Source organism: Ruditapes philippinarum, unplaced genomic scaffold (genome assembly GCF_026571515.1).
Source record: "Ruditapes philippinarum isolate M1 unplaced genomic scaffold, ASM2657151v2 ctg14730_1_1_1_1, whole genome shotgun sequence".
NCBI classification, from domain to species: Eukaryota; Metazoa; Mollusca; class Bivalvia; order Venerida; family Veneridae; genus Ruditapes; species Ruditapes philippinarum.
In genome coordinates, this window is record NW_026856536.1 from 6,005 (window position 1) to 22,801 (window position 16,797).

Sequence of the window (16,797 nt, forward strand, 5' to 3'; positions counted from 1 at the left end):
TGTTTATAAAATTTGTTTCAATTTCATACGTTCAAAGCTTTGTTTATTCTGCTGTAAAAATAATAGATCCTAGCATCACTTAGAGTTTGACTAAATGAAAGTACTTGGCTGAAGCAATGATATTCATTTCTGCCTGTCGGATATTGGGCATTGACTACCAGATTGGACCGAATCAGAGAAAAGAAAAAATTCTTCCACAGATTGAATTACTTTAAGATATACTTTATGTTAAGAAAATATAACAACAAGCGGACAACAGGGAGGTAATTATAAATGTGTGAGAGAAATAAACTTAACTACTATGAATGTATTATGTTGTTTATCTGTAGTCAATATTTCCATGTTTTCAAATACAAAAATAATGTAACTTATGAATTTTATTAAAGATTATAGTCTATAATAAATATTTATAATTATAATATGTACGGCTATGAATATTTGTATAACAATAAGAAATAAGACAGAGACAAAATATATTCACTATTCCCTTACATAAGTTGAGGGAGAAGTCACTTCAACATATTATTTTACCCGAAGAAGATCCCTGTTATGTATTTTTAATTACAATATATATAGAGATACATAATATTTTAACAATAGAAACCTAACAGGCTTTCTTTCGTAAGTTTTATATAAGAAGATTTTTTTTAAAGAATAACTGTTCTCTTTGGCTGTTAATAAGATCTCTCTGACACCAATGTAAAGAGCCATTCTTCCAAATCTTAAGTGTTTTATATTTAATTATGTAAAGAATATGAAAACGAATGGACCGGCTGACTTCCAGAAGAACCACCTAAATTTCAAATCCAGTGGACCCGCTGACCATCTGCTAAAAAACTAGTGTTGGGGCATGAGAGAATCAACGCTGAAGCGCTGTATCAATCAAATACAGAGTGCCATAGTTTTACACAGTTTATTTGTTACCTAGGATTCATTAAACATTTAATCCTGATACACTCCTTCCTTATCCAGGTAGACCGAATAAATCAGGTAGCGGAGCTCTAACTGAAAATATGTCGTCATTCTTGAAATCATTGCAATCATATGTAAAAGACTCAAAAAGTTTCTCGAGTACAGAGATAAGGATGCATACCTCTTACCTTGTGACCTTTGATTCAACATTTTTATAAAGTAATATTCCTCATATGACGAGTGTATCAATGGTTCTAAATACTCTATGGGAAATATTAGTAGATCACAGGGTTATATTTTTTTTCTTTTTCTACTATGATCATAGATTTAGCTTTTAACAAAATCTGCTTTCAATTTAATGGAACAAATAACCTTAAAATAACAGGTACTAAAATGGCTCCTTGTTTTTATATTTATATTCTCTATTTATGGATAAACTCGAAAGAGAATTTATGGACTCCTGAGATAAAAGAAAACACTTATCCGGTTGCGATTTCAAGATGACTTTTTTTCATCTGGAATCTAAATAAATAATGTTCATGACTTTATGAAATTAGCATATCGTTTCTCTAAAGAAACAATTACATTTTATATATCAGTGTATAGAAATTTTATATGTCACCCTATTTCTTGCAAAATGGATATCCCTTTCAGTCAAGCTAATCGCTTTAGGAGAATGACTTCAGAATAATGATGATGTTTTTAGAAAGAAATTGGCAAAATTCAGTTGGTATTTTGAAGCCTGCAAATATTTTAAATGATTTTTTAAAAAGTGCCTTCTTTCACAATGAAAGACGCTTTTTAACTTAGATAATTGGCAAAATAATAAACCAATACTGGAATCTTTTTAAATATTCAAAATATGAGAGTGTAAGACAACCATGTGCCTTTTATTGCATATAAATATTAAATATATTTTAGCTCTCTCTAAACTAAAAATGTACGTAAAATTTATAGGGTGTCAAAATACAACAGACGCCGCTTCTACTTAAAAATAGATAAATCTAATTCATTTACATTTACGTTATGATATAAGGTATGTAATTTATGTCATGCAATTCATCTGATGATATATTCTTTAGTATATGTAAATCATGTTCATGCTCTGAGGAAGGCGCAGTTCATTTAGGAGAATTTATATTCAAAGAACATTATAAATAGTCCACTGTGAATGTGGTCAAATTGAAAACTTATGGCATTTCTTCTTCAAATATCCACGCTTTGGTATAGAACGTGCTGAACTTCTTGACAATCTACGAAATATTACAACTGATCATTTATGCACACTTCTTTTAGGTGATGCGGCATCAGCAAACATAAACATCTTCTTTCCCGTTCAAAACTACATTCACATTTAAATACTGTCCTCTGTTCTTTTATTGTTATTCAAATGCCTGAAAATGTTGGGATCTGTGGCATCTGCGATTTGCGCGTAGGGCTTTTCGTGAAGTAGTGGGTATTTCTGGTCCCCAATCACCACATGGAGATCATGATAATGTTCTATTGTAAACGCCTTGTAACAGGATAACACAATCATGTGTCATTGTAGCACATAATAAGAAAATACATGTGACAAAGGCACCGAAGCAAGCAAAGGTAATCCTTTCAAAACGAAATGAAAAGCGACCTTCTATTCACTACATTGAGGTATCTTCATTTCGTTTTGCAAGGATTACCTTTGTTTGCTTCTGTGCCTTTTGTCAAGTTGTCAAGAGGTTCTTAGTATTAATCATCAGGAATATTGTAATATTTGAGCAAAAAAATGAAACCGGAATCTTTTCGTATAAAATAGCTTAAGAAAATATGCCAATAAATGTTGATAAATTTCAAACATAATGTTGTGTGATATCTAGTTAAGTAATAGTATAATTGCCAGATACTCAAACATTAAACGGTCCGTTGCTGTTGGAAAAAATTAGATGCAAATGATGGGGTTTTCCAATCATCAAATTTGGATCCATACATTTTCTGACTTGTCTGAAGCATATTGTACATTTCATCTATCTGTTGTGACATTCGGTTGATGAGTATGGATATATGCTGTTGTTGCTCCTGCTGATGTTGTTGCTGCTGCGGTTGCTGCTGTTGACCTTGATGCTGCCTCTGTCCTTGTTGAGGATATGTTCGCCATTGTGCATCAGCGTCTGGTTTCTGGTTAGGTTCTGTGGAGTTTTTAGCACTTTGAGGACTTTGATAATGTTTCGGCTCCAAATACTTTTTCAAATCTTCTCTCCCCACTTCGGAAAGACATTGTGCTAAGAAGGTTTCTGTAAAATTTAATTATAAATGAAATTAACTTATTGATAATATGGCACACAACAAATTGCATATACAATTATTACTTTAACCAGGATTTTGTCTGCATGGTATTGTTGATCACATCACAAAATTTGTCTGAATACAATAACTTGATTAAATTTCATTTTTACAGGTCACTTTACATCACGTTTAACATTCAAGCACCTTTGATTTGTTTGATTATTCGAAGTTGTAAATAGTTTTAAAATGTAAACAAAAATGTGATTTAACATAAGCTAAACTGTGTTGACTTTATTTAATGGTCTGTATATGTAAAATATCAAGTTTTCTTGGCACTTTTGTCACGGCATTATTCGTTTTGTGTTACATTCTTTTCGAACACTAAAAATGAAAAACTTTTTAATTAATATCTTGCAGACTAATTTTGAAACCTTACAGATCGCGCAAAACTCGACGAACAAAAAATGAAAGCACTTTGAGATAGCATTTTACAATGAGACAGCGCTTTACATAATAAAAAATGTGAATGTTTATGTCGTGCTTGTGTTTGTAAAACATTCAAAATGTCAGTATATTTCAATTAGCAGTAACCATTTATCTTGTCACCTATAAGAATCACAACCTAGCTATCAAGCATATCAAACACTTGATTAAAGTGTGAAAATTTAGAAACATACAATGGGAAGAAAATGAAAAGATTACAGGTAAATTTAACTAAAGGACAAATTGTGATAATTAATTAGCATAATGCTATTGTTTCAACATAACCAGTTATAGATGATAATGAAATTGAAAATAGTTTTTTAACAGTCCTATAATTCTGCATTTTTATGAATTTAATCAGCTTCATGTATTTATCATCATGTCTTACTTAAACAATTTATGTTAAATGTTTCTACTTGTTCAGATAGTTCTGAACTTCTGAATTCCGGAAACTTCCAAATTCCGAACTTTTTGGCTAGTCCCACAGGTGTTCGGTTTTCAGAAGTTACACTGTAATTTGACTTTGACGATAATTATAATGTTGATTAAGTCATGCAATATGACAATTATATTATATGTCTTTAATTCGCGACACTCATTAAAATGACTTGATAACATGTTTTGAAATCATTGAGTTTTATTTTCTAACATTAAATAAGTATTTTACCAAAATTAATATTCATTTTCTTTGTGGCCATTTCCTTGTAAAATATTCCTGCTAGGAATAAGTTCGGATTCTGCTCCATAAACATCTCGATATCACCATTCGGTATCCATTGGTATTTCAGTTTTAACTTTTCTTTCTCTTTATGGCGTAGCTTACTACTGATCTTTGTCACCATCTGCGCTCCAATTGGTGTTAAGGAAATTTGAACTACCTGACCTTAAATAAGACAGTAGAAACAAACAATTAAAATAGACTCTTAATCGCATGTGTCATTTATTATGAAAATCTTTTAAAACATTTCATGTACGAAAATGTGTAGTATTGAAATTCTTCGATGCTTATATATGCTAAAATGATGCATGATTCTAACATAGCTTAAGGACTTGAATCACACATTTTTATTTAGTATTGAGTTTCTATCGTGTGCGTTAGTGTGTATATGTGATTTTTCCAAATATTATATTGAATAGCAATTAGTAGAAAAAATAGTATATACGACACATGAGCGAGTGAGCCAAACTTTTTTCTGATGTAGCCGAGTTAAAATACAAATAAGCTTCTAATATGCCTACCTATGACTGGTTGAAACATTTCTTGTATTTTATCTAGAACTGACTTATCAATGTTGCTTAGACTGTCAAGGAACTTAAATCTCTCAATCTCGAACTTCAGTGGCACAACCTGTGACTCCATATCTTGCAAACTTAGTATAAAACTTTGTTCCCGTATTCTATGACTTTTTCGCATTCTGCTTGAAACGATATTGACAGTGGCATCTATCATACGTTGCACTACTTTCCTGTCTATGGTTAGCATGGTACAGTGGTGAAGGGACTCCGTAAACTCTGTCAGGCTGCTTAGTTCATTGAGTGAAGCTGGCTCTTTTCCATCTGCTGACACTGATAATACTTTTTTCAGACCAAATATTTCGTTCTCCATTGTGCGAAGATTTTCGGCGGTCTTGTCTATTGTTTGTTGCATATCATCAATTTGCCTATACAAATCAATACATGTCATTTCGCTTGTATCAAGGCGTTCTTTTGTCTGCTGAAGTTGCCCATAAACATTGACTAACTTCATTTCCTGCTCGCTTTCAACTGTATTGGTATCACCAGTACCTTTGGGACAATAATATCAATGAGACATTATTAATGCTGACGATAACACTTAAAGTTATATTATGCCTATCCATGTGTAAACTAGATGTAAATTGTCACAAGTGCCAAATACCCCCAACCCCCCGACAAGCCCTTGTCAGAAAACGTGCTTTTAAGTTAAAAATTTTACACATAGGGAGAATGCAGTAGTATAAAGATTTCTTTCAAGTTTTTTTATTAATTTTCCTACATCAATACGATAAGTTAACGTTTGGATTTGAAGTTTTCATGACTTTTTTAAGGGCGATACGTTGTTTCTCCCCGAAATTTCTGCAGTTCTACTGAGTGAGATCTACCTACCTACATAGTTTCATGGACAAAGTTCAAAGTGTAAAAATGAACAAAGGGCAATAACAATAACTCAAAAGGGTACGGAGGGTTACGGTTCTTCTGAATTGCACTTCTACTCAGATCTACTCGTATCTACCTACAAAGTTTTAAGTTGATACCTTCTATAGTTCTCAAGTTATGTCCGGGACAAAATGCAAAATGTTAAAATAAACAAAGAGCAATAACTCCAAAATTAAGCAAGGCAGAGCTATGCTCCTTTGGCAATGCATTTTCATATTCAATGAGATTTATCTACCTAGAAAATTAAGTTTCTTGTTTATATCTCTTGTAGTTTCAGATTTATGTCCCAAACAAAGTTTAAAGTGTAAAAATTAACAAAGGACAATAAATCCAAAATTAGGTAAGGCAGAGTTAAAGTCCTTCTGCACCGAACTTGTAATGAGATCTATCTACCTACAAAGTTTCTTATAAATATCTCTGGCGGTTTTAGAGGTATGTCCCGGACAAAGTTCAAAGTGTAAAATACAAAGAACAATACGTTCAAAATTAGGCAAGGCAGAGCTGTAGTTCTCTTGTACTGCACTTTACTTAAAGGGATCTATCTACCTAAAAAAGTTTCTTGTTGATATCTCTTGTAGTTTCAAAGTTATGACCCAGACAAAGTTTAAGACTTGATAAATAAATGAAATTGGTCTTTCGCTAAAGTCAGATAATATGTTTTATGTATCTTCAATTTCTTGCATTCTTTTTCAAATACTTTAAATGCGTGTTCACAATCAACTTACATATAAAGTTATTCGAGTTTTAAAAGTTATATCAAAATTATCTTTAAACAAAAGAAATCAAAATTATTTTCAAAATATGCAATTAATAATATAGCGATAGTATAAACAACATTGTCTATGTGTAGAGTATAGATGTTGGGGGAAAAGTATTTATGTACAACTTGTGACAAGAAGAACATGTAAATATACTAGATAAGATTATCTTAGTAGTATGAAGATTCTAAATTTGAATGTATAAAAGCTTATGACATATTAACAATTTTACTCCATCCCTGCAAACAATATTGCGTATTTGCCAACAAAACAGGAATATCCGTCTTTTAGATATCATATCTGTTTATTTATTTATTGTGAATATTTTGTATTTGTTAAATAATTTCAATTATATTAAGATCGTCCTGTCTTTCTTTTGTGCATCAATTAAATATAAGTTAATAAATTATAAATGTTTTGTGTTTTAGTTCTAGAAAAACATACATGTTGCCATGCTTTAAATAAATACATTTTACCTTTAAGAAAAGCATATATAGACTAACATCCAATCTTTTAAGCTAGGAGAATATTCCCTTTTTTATATTCTCATTTACAGTATAGACTTATTTTAAAGTTGATGTCAACAACACTTACTTTTGATAGTGTAGGGTTTCTGTCCGCCTAAGTCAATCAAATCAACACCAGTTCCATGCAGAGCTGATAAAACATCACCTTTCTCCAGCATCTCTTTAAGAATCTCTACATTCAGGTCCGGGATCATCAGTGTAATGACCAAACTAGAAGACGGTTCAATGCCACATATAAAAACAAATTGTTGTGGCACAAACAGGATAGCAGACACCTTACGACGAAGGTTTTCTACATCGTCTCTAGAGTAGTTTTGGAAATCCATACCGTCAACGTGAAATTTGACATGTTTGTAACCATTCTCTATAATAAATCGATATCGAATGACTTGCATTGTTTTCCATAAATATTCCTATTACTGCTTTTAAAAATTGCAAAATATTTAATTAAAAAAGAATGCATAAATACAATTATGTATGCTAAACGCGTTGTTTCGCAAAGTTCAGCAAAAGACCACGAATGTTTACGGTTTCAAAGGAAGGGAGATAAGCGAAACGTTTTTTTTGTTGTTTTTTTTGTTCAACTGTTCAAGTTTTTTTAGTACGTACATCACTACCGACATTGTATATTATTTTTCATGATAAATAATAAATATCATCATATATTATCAATCAGTGTCTTTCAAATAGATATTTGAAATAATCTGTTTCAATCAACGATTGTCGTAAACCAAATTATAACAAACTAAACATCTCGCCATTTATGCTTACATTGCATTAATGCTATCAATTAAAATATTTAGTATTCCCTTACCTGGTAAATATGTTGGAGCATAGAAATGCACTACATTGCCCAATGATTTTGCATATTCGACCCCGTCCTGTATTAGGTCTTTTCTTCCTGCCTGGTACAAAATTCCTTGAAGGTATAACAAGTTATCTCGAGTAATGTAACCTCTTGTTCTCAATATTCGAAATAGATCTTGGGGCGTCTTAATTTTCTCAAGAACCCCTTTCCCTAGACCGCCTTCGCCTGTAAATTTCATATGAATATTAATATACTCCTATTATGAGATTTTCTTCATGTTTTTGTATTATCATTACGGAATTAACTAAAATGAATGTTAATAATGAAGCAATAATGACACAATTACACATTTAGAAATTGTAAGATCTAACCCTAATTGAAAATAAACATGTTGAAAAAGTTATTAATCGTCGTTATCATCATCATCACCATTAACAAAATCATTTTTTAAATTATTATTATTATTATTATTATTATTATTATTATTATTATTATTATTATTATTATTATTATTATTAAAGTTTCAGTGCATCTTAAAAACTAACAAATTAATTAGCAAATTATGATAATTTTTATTATTATTACAAAAAATATTCAAGACGATTAAAAACAAAATCAAAATAGCATTCAACACAAAATAATTAGAATTTTAGATGACAATTTATTATCTATTTTAAAGAACGGTGTAGTTTATTTGCGATATAACATGTGAATGATTAGTGAATAGAAAGCTAAGGGAAATAACAAAAAAAACATTGAAAAAATTGAGATATATTTATTTGAAATTCGTCTCTTTTTGTTTGAAATGCGATATTTACCTTCAAAAGAATAGTGTAGTTTATTTTTGACATAAGTGAAAAGAAATCGAAGGGAAACAAAGAGAATATATATTATAAATATTTGAAATTAGTCTCTTTATGTTATGAAATGCGATATTTACCTTCAAAGAACCATTTCATATTCACAAGATCTTCCATTGTTAAACTTTCTGCTATTTTGTTTAGGAAAATATTAAAATTCCAATCAGTTGGAGGGTTTGGTAGATTGAAAGGTGATTGTGTTGGCTGTTGAAGATGTTCTGTACTTGATGGTTCATCTTGGTTTTCTTCATTTGCTCTGGGTGGTATAGGTTGACTGCTGTCTTCAGGCAACTGTCTAGGCGCCATAGGTAAAGCATCCGTTGACAACGATTGACATTCACTGGCGTCATCGTTGTTTGACATTGCTATCCGTAAACAAGCTGACCTGTTAGCTGAATCTCTGTACAGTTAAATAACTTCCTGTGAAATAATCAAGTAAAGCAAATAAGAATGCAATCATTTTTTAATGCAATATATAAACACCATTGAAATGATTTTCCAAATTTCATCTATTTATTAGGAAAAGAAGAAGAAGAATAAAACGTGCATGCACCTGTTAATATGTTCAAATACACAAAACCTGTGAAGGCAATTCTCTGTTAATTACTACATTACGGCATTATAAGCAATGTTATTTATAAGGAAGGATATGGTATCATGATAAAATCATCAAATTTTCTCTACATTATCTGTTATCTTTGTCTACTCTAAATGACGCATTGTATGTACATTGTAGTTAAATAAAATATGATTTTGTTCTAGTCTATTAAGAAGAGCAATATGTGCAAACAAGATGTAAGAGAAAGTCAATAAAAAGACAAGACAAACATTTGTTTTGCAATCAAAATATTTGCTATATCTATAAAAGTCTATCAAATTGGATACAAGCCCGGCCTTTCAAAGATACCATATATTAAAGTAAATATCTAGTGATATCTGGTGAATTCAAAAATGTGCTGCTAATTTTGATGTATAAATTTCATCTATCTACTTGAGTCTCAGCTCCATAATGTTTCAGATAATGTGTTATAAGTATGTGTACATATATATAGTTAAAGCTGCATGCCTCCAGATGAGTCAAAATATTTCAATAAAATCAAACTTGAAAATATGTACTACGATTTTAGGAAACGTAAAATGATTGAAGAATGAAGTAATAATTTACATGTTATGTTCGGTTAATTACTGATTGTTTTGTATTTATAACTATATTTCTACTGCGTTACTAACGCAGTAAGGGCTATTTCTGCATATTTTGACCACTTTTTGGTAATTAACATGGCTTGTAAGTGCCATTGATAATGTGTAAATGGCTTCCTTTTGGTAATTTAACAATATTATACATTCAAATACATTTTCAAAATTTTCATGGAAATTAGCATGAATCTTGAGGCGTGCTGCTTTAAAAATGTGTTTGTATGAGTCGTACAATTGTGCGCGTGCGTTTGCGTGTTTGTTTAGTATTAGAGTAAAATGATTCTCATTAAATATTTCTTATGAAATTTACAAACGGTAGAATTATTTTGTTTTCATATTCTGGGGATAGACTTCCAAAAGGGTTATATAACAAAGATTGTATCTGTTATTCAACGCACGTGAATGTTGTATGTAAACGTAATAAACTGCTCTAGAATAAAATGTTATGTTGCTTTTAAGTACGGGTCTTACTGCACAATGATTTCATGCTTGAGCTGGTGACACAAAATGATTGTCCGATACCGGTTTTCTTTTTCAAAAATCAAATAAAATTTGCAAACTACAGACAGCAGATATGCATTATACACGTTAAGCATTTTTTTCGGTAAATACTTTAATGCATGTTACGAGGTTTATGTAAACTATGCATCATAAACGTTATCAATGATCAGCGCATATTTTCTGTGCCGTGAAACCAAACAAATCATTTTCATGCTTTAGCATGTCAGTGGTTATTTAATTACGTGAAAACGTTCCTATACTTAATCAAATCAATCAATTGAAATTTATTATTCTTTCAAATGAATAAAACAACGTTCGGGGAATAATTTCCAAATTATATCTCAGGAGATATGAAATAGCCAAACATTTACGCAAGCGCTCTGTCATAAACATCAAGTGCAGTTAAGATTAAACGATAAAAATCGGTTTTGTTTTATCGCTGATTTCATTATATATACTAGAAACAATTTATAAAATAGGAAAGTCTTTAGAAATGTTATTTTTATTATACTGACCATCATGATTTACAATATTCTTTATTAAATTTGAAAAATAACAAATTTGAAAAGCAAAATGACACGTTTTAATAAATCTATTCATTGACCTTCACCTTCTTTATGATTTTATAATCAAACCATTTGTATTCTGTATTTCAAAAGAACATATTAAAATATTTTCTAGATTCTCTAAAATAAAAATGTATTTTACATTCATATTTATATCTTCATTTTATAAAACATGTCCAATATTAGAAGGACTCAGAAAACCGCCATGTTTGACGCCCTTTTCATGACTTAAGATGATAACCAAAACATTTTTAGAAGATCTACAGTAATATTTGTGGTACTTACCTGACTTCATCCAACTGTTACTAATCTTAAATTGATTTAAAAAATCCTTTTTTTTAGATATGATTTCATTACTTATTAGCTATATCCATTGATGTACAAAAATGCGGTAACCTTAGAAGCTACAATGGCATATTTATTTCAAAGCGAGGCCGACATCATATGACTTTCCTTTCGGTTTAAATTAATTTCGAAAATTCATATCGAAATCAGAGACTGAGGCTTGAAATAATGATTTTTCGATGCAAAGTCGAAATTAAATACTCTAGAATTTTAATTGTGGTGCAGAACTTTTACAGAAATAGATAATTTTGTAAAATACTACACTCATTTTCCGAAAATGAAGTCAAAACGAGGCGAAAATCTATGTCCTAGTTTCTATTTATACAATGTGTACTTTGTACTCCTTTCGTATGATGAGTGTGTTTTATAAAATAATTCACTCCAATATCGTGGACAAAATACAAAGAAATAAAGACAAGCTTTAAAACTGTTACCATTGTCATTCATCTGATGCTTATAAATTACTAGATTTAAGTATTTGGAATCAATCTACCCAGATAAAGTCTAATAATAAATATAAAATGAGTCATGCTGTGGAAATATTTATTTCGGAAGTTTTAATATTGTTAAAGAATTACAATCGAGATGTCCTGAAATCGCTTAAATCTCTAGAAAACGTGCAATCAAATCGTTCAGCTTATGAAAGTGTCTATTTCATATTTCTCAACTCTCAACAAAACTTATTTCATTTTTCAGTACAAATGAACTTGTTTTACACAGAGTTTGTACGTTTCGATGTTGAAATTTAAGATGATCTTGCAAACGTGATAACATGTTTTAGATCAATTGAAGATTTTCCTGTTATTTTTTTTAAAGTTTAAGTAAAAAATGATTGTTGTTATCCTATTCACTATTTCAGATTAATTCGAACTTTTTAGGTAGTATTTTGAGTTGGTAAGATTTTCTTTGCTTGTTTGGGTTTTTTGGGGGCTGTTTTTTTTGTTTGTGTTTTTTTTTTCATCTTATTTTTTTTATTTATTGTTTTTTTTTTTTTTTTTTTTTTTTTTTTTTTTCTTTGTGTGGTTGTTGTTTTTCTTGCTGCTTCTACTGCTGTTGTTGCTACTGTTGTTTTAATGTTGTTGTTGTTGATGATGATGATGATGATGATGATGATGATGATGATGATGATGATGATAATGATGATAATGTTAGTGTTACTACCGTTGTAACAGATTTTTAAACATTTGGAATTGTGTGTCTGGCCACACTAAACTACAAAATAGTTCATTTTAGGTCCACTGCCCCCCGAATGTAAATAGACAAAAATAGCGCTAGTGAGCTCCCTTATTTTGACTTGTTTTTATCGAAATACGGCCTTCTATACAATTCTTAATTTCCTTAGCATAAAAACTCCAAACCGGAGATAAATAGCCGATAAACACCGCTCAGATCGACATTATTTTTTAATTCATAGATATGCATTAATAATATAAGTCAAGAAGGCAGGACATATGGAAACTTTTAAGATACATCCTTGACTTAAGCTCTTATGATTTAATGAAATGTAACAAATTTTCAATAATTAATCCAGATCTTCTACGGACTTTCTGTGTATAATACAATGTAATAAAGGTAACTAATATAGTACTCACTTTTTGTGTCGCCTTGAAAAAGGCGACATATTAGGGTTACTTTTGTCGGTGGCGTCGTTGTCGTCGTCGGCGTCGTTGTCGGTGTCGTTGTCGGCGTCGTTGTCGGCGTCCCTGAAAGCTTGTCCGGAGCATAAGTCAGTCATTATGAGTCAGATTGACTTCAAACTTGGTATGCATGCTTCTCATAATGACCCGAAGTGCAGTGTACAAGAATTAGTACTCTGTACTTCTTATTTTTTTAGTTATTGTCCTTTGTTTATTTTCATACTTTATTTTTCTCAGGGTCATTTCTCCTTAAGTATAAAATCTATGGACTTGAAACTTCATAGGATTATAGATCTAATTAAGAAGAAGTGCAGTGCACAAGAATCGGTACTCTGCATTTCTTATTTTTTGAGTTATTGCCCTTTGTTAATTTTCCTACTTTATTTTTGTCCAGGCCATTTCTCCTAAAGTATTAAAGCTATGGACTTGAAGCTTCATAGGGTGATAGCTCTCATTAAGAACAAGTGCAGTGTACAAGAACTGGTACTCTGCATTTCTTATTTTTTGAGTTATTGCCCTTTGTTAATTTTCATACTTTATTTTTGTCCAGGCCTTTTCTCCTAAAATATAAGAGCTATGGACATGAAACTTCATACGGTGATAGATCTCATTAAATCGAAGTGCACTGCCCAAGAACTGGTACTCTGCATTTCTTATTTTTTGAGTTATTGCCCTTTGTTAATTTTCATACTTTAATTTTGTCCAGGCCATTTCTCATAAATTATAAAAGCTTTAGACTTGAAACTTATTAGGATGGTAGATTTTATTGATAAGAAGTGCAGTGCACAGAAACTGCTGATCTGCATTTCTTATTTTATGAGTTATTGCCCTTTGTTGATTTTCAAATTTCATTTTTGTCTTTGTCATTTCTTTTAAACCATATTGTTCACAAGGCGACACATCCGACTCGAGTTCTAGTCTATATTATTTACAGATGTATAAATCAACATTGGGGGGATGGGGGTCTCCTGTTAATTGGCTTTTACATTTGATATTGACATCAAGGACCAGCCTTTTCAAAACAGTATAATGAAACTTAGGGTAATACAAACACATACATTACAACTTCTACAGCTAAATACTATGTATGCTTCTAGTTCATTTTGACAATGCATACGATGCACTTTCAAGGTAAAAGCATGATAAAACGAGAATCAAGTAGAATCAATTGAATGGTAAAGAAAGTTTATTCGGCGAATTCAATGTGGCTTACTTTCGTGATATGTGGTGGAGATGAGGGGTAATATATAAACACAATATTCCAGGTACCGCCACCAGAAAATCACATTAAGTTGATATCAACACTCGATATATTAAGTTCCAATGACTGATCATTCTAATCTAGCTTTTGGGTAAAGACATTTTTGTCGTATTTTTTCCAGGCTTAAGTCTTGGTTATACTTTCAGGAAGTTGGTCATCTGTAAATTTACAAAGAATTTTCCAAACTTTTGTTGACATTCAAGAATGTTTGTGCAAATGTGTAAGATTTTAAACTTTTTTTGTCGTAACTAAAATTAACCGGAACTGAAATGACAAATTTACAAGTCATGTGATTGCAATTTATTAACAAAGTAGAAAAATGATGGTATATGTCATAAAGGCAACTCACTTTAAACTTATTGAATTACCTAAATATTCCTGTTATGTTTCTACAATGACTAACACAGTTAACTTGCTGGTTTCTTTTGTTATGACATAGACAGATGTGGAAACACTCGTTGTAATCTTGTTTTTTTTTAGTATAGACATATTTGTCGTATTTCTTCCTGGCTGAAATCTGGTTTATACCATTTAGGAAGTTGGTCGCCTGGTAATTTACCAAGAATTTTCCAGATTGTTGTGGAATGTTTGTGCAAATTTGTAAGATTTTTCATGTGTGTTTGAGGATCTCCAAGTTCAGTAACAAGTGGCAGGAGAGAGTCGAGGCTTGCACTAAACTTATCTAGACGCTGCATAAATTCATCATTCTGCTCTTTTAAAATAGCAATAATGTGTTGATGTTGATGCAGCATTTCCACTTGAACCATTTTACCTAATGTATCAAAATAAGTGAGATGATTTTGGAATAAAGCACACACACTTCGAAATCAATTTCAAATATGTATCCATTATTTACTTAATATTAAGTTCTTTTTAAATAGAAATATTTCATATACTGATAAAAGATTTAAAATCTAAAAAAGAACTTCCCGAAGAAAGTCACTGTTGGCCCAGTGAAGTAATGGCTATGAATTATGAAATTTGTTACGACGATCGAGTGTACGTAATGTAAATTTAACAAAAATTATCTGTTTAATTAATGGAATTCAAGCATGATATTATGCCAATGACCAATTTTGTACATTGATTCAAAAGTAACAACATTAATATGTGCGAAATGTATCTTTGTTATTATCCTTACATTCAAATAAATCACTTAGTGATCAATAAGAAAATTTATTGAGAATATAATTATCTATCACTTCATCTTAAGTATTGATGACATTAAATGGATCGAAGTGTGGTGTACCTGTTTAGTTGTATCATAATAGTATTGGGACATTTCTGTTGATAATGTGTCAAGAGTTAAATTGTATACATATACATGCACAGGGCGTAAACTGGAATGCAGGTATAAGTTATCCAGAGCGTGTCCATTGACTGGGGTGTACTTGTTGTGAAAAGGGGACAGCGATAGAAACATCATATTTAGATGCTCTTTTATTGGTTACTTTTTTGCTGAGGTTTCATATTGTGACAAAATGTGACGTGCTTCCATTTTTGCCTATGATACAAAAGAGAAAGAATATCAAGACACTTGGCAATCTGATTCATACTAGGGGGCGACGCCTCCTGTACAAATCAAATATCCTTTTGTTTCGATGCTCTTTCTATAACTATGAAACCAGTTATCAGATACCATCAGTTTATACGAGTATATATAGAGCTAACACTTTTTTGTAAAGTAAATGCATTTACTGATTAAACTGCCATTGCATGTATACATTTCGTAGAACTGTTTAACTGTCAGATCAACAAAATAAGTAAGGTCAAATTCTTACAATTAATAAAGATTGCAATAAAATCTTTATATCTTGAACCAATAAACAGATTTTATCGGACCAACAAAATAAAAATTGCTGACATTTCAGACGGGGAGTTCATTATCAGCATTTTAGTATATATTAAAATTGAGCGATAAATGATATGAGCCGTGTCACGACAAAACCAACATAGTGGGTTTGCGACCAGCATGGATCCAGACCAGCCTGCGCGTCCGCACAGTCTGATCAGGATCCATGCTGTTCGCTATCAGTTCCTCTACTTGTAATAGAGTTGGTAAGCGAACATCATGGATCCTGATCAGACTGCGATGATGCGCAGGCTGGTCTGGATCCATGCTGGTAGCAAACCCACTATGTTGGTTTTGTCGTGACATGGCTCAATTATAATTGTATATAGGATTTAAGTCAGTTAGATGACAAATATAAATATATTAAAGCAGCCCGCCTCCAGATTCATGCTAATTTTCATGAAAATTTGAAAATGTATTTAACAGTATAATATTGTGAAGTTACCAAAAGAATGCAAATTTTACATTATCAATGGCACTTACAATCCGTCAAAATGTGCAAAAATAGCCCTTACTGTGTTAGTAACGCAGTAGAAATATAGTTATAAATACTGAAAAAAAACGGTCATTAATCGCACATTTCATGTAAATTATTACTAGAATTTTGAATCTTTATACTTTTTATAAAATGTCAGTACATTTTTTTTCAGGTTTGA

General features: G+C 31.1%; 1 protein-coding gene across 1 annotated transcript; it reads right to left on the minus strand.

Moving 5' to 3' along the window:
- Positions 1-304: 304 nt before the first annotated feature.
- LOC132746895 (uncharacterized) lies at positions 305-11,594 on the minus strand. The gene is made up of 7 exons (XM_060736173.1): positions 11,332-11,594; positions 8,863-9,202; positions 7,929-8,147; positions 7,182-7,478; positions 4,894-5,439; positions 4,322-4,537; positions 305-3,179 (listed from the first exon to the last, which is right to left on the minus strand). The coding sequence occupies exons 2-7, from the start codon at positions 9,143-9,145 to the stop codon at positions 2,800-2,802; spliced, it is 1,941 nt and encodes a 646-aa protein (XP_060592156.1). The 5' UTR covers positions 9,146-9,202; positions 11,332-11,594; the 3' UTR covers positions 305-2,799.
- Between the last annotated feature and the right edge of the window lie 5,203 nt (positions 11,595-16,797).

What these genes read in the sequence shown, in the direction of transcription:
- LOC132746895 (XM_060736173.1), bottom strand. Translation starts at nt 9,145, where the DNA reads ATGTCAAACAACGATGACGCCAGTGAATGTCAATCGTTGTCAACGGAT. An exon ending in TATGAAATGGTTCTTTGAAG is followed by an intron (nt 8,148 to 8,862) that starts GTAAATATCGCA and finishes TGAAATTTACAG; the next exon opens with GCGAAGGCGGTCTAGGGAAA. An exon ending in GAAAATGAATATTAATTTTG is followed by an intron (nt 3,180 to 4,321) that starts GTAAAATACTTA and finishes TAAATTTTACAG; the next exon opens with AAACCTTCTTAGCACAATGT.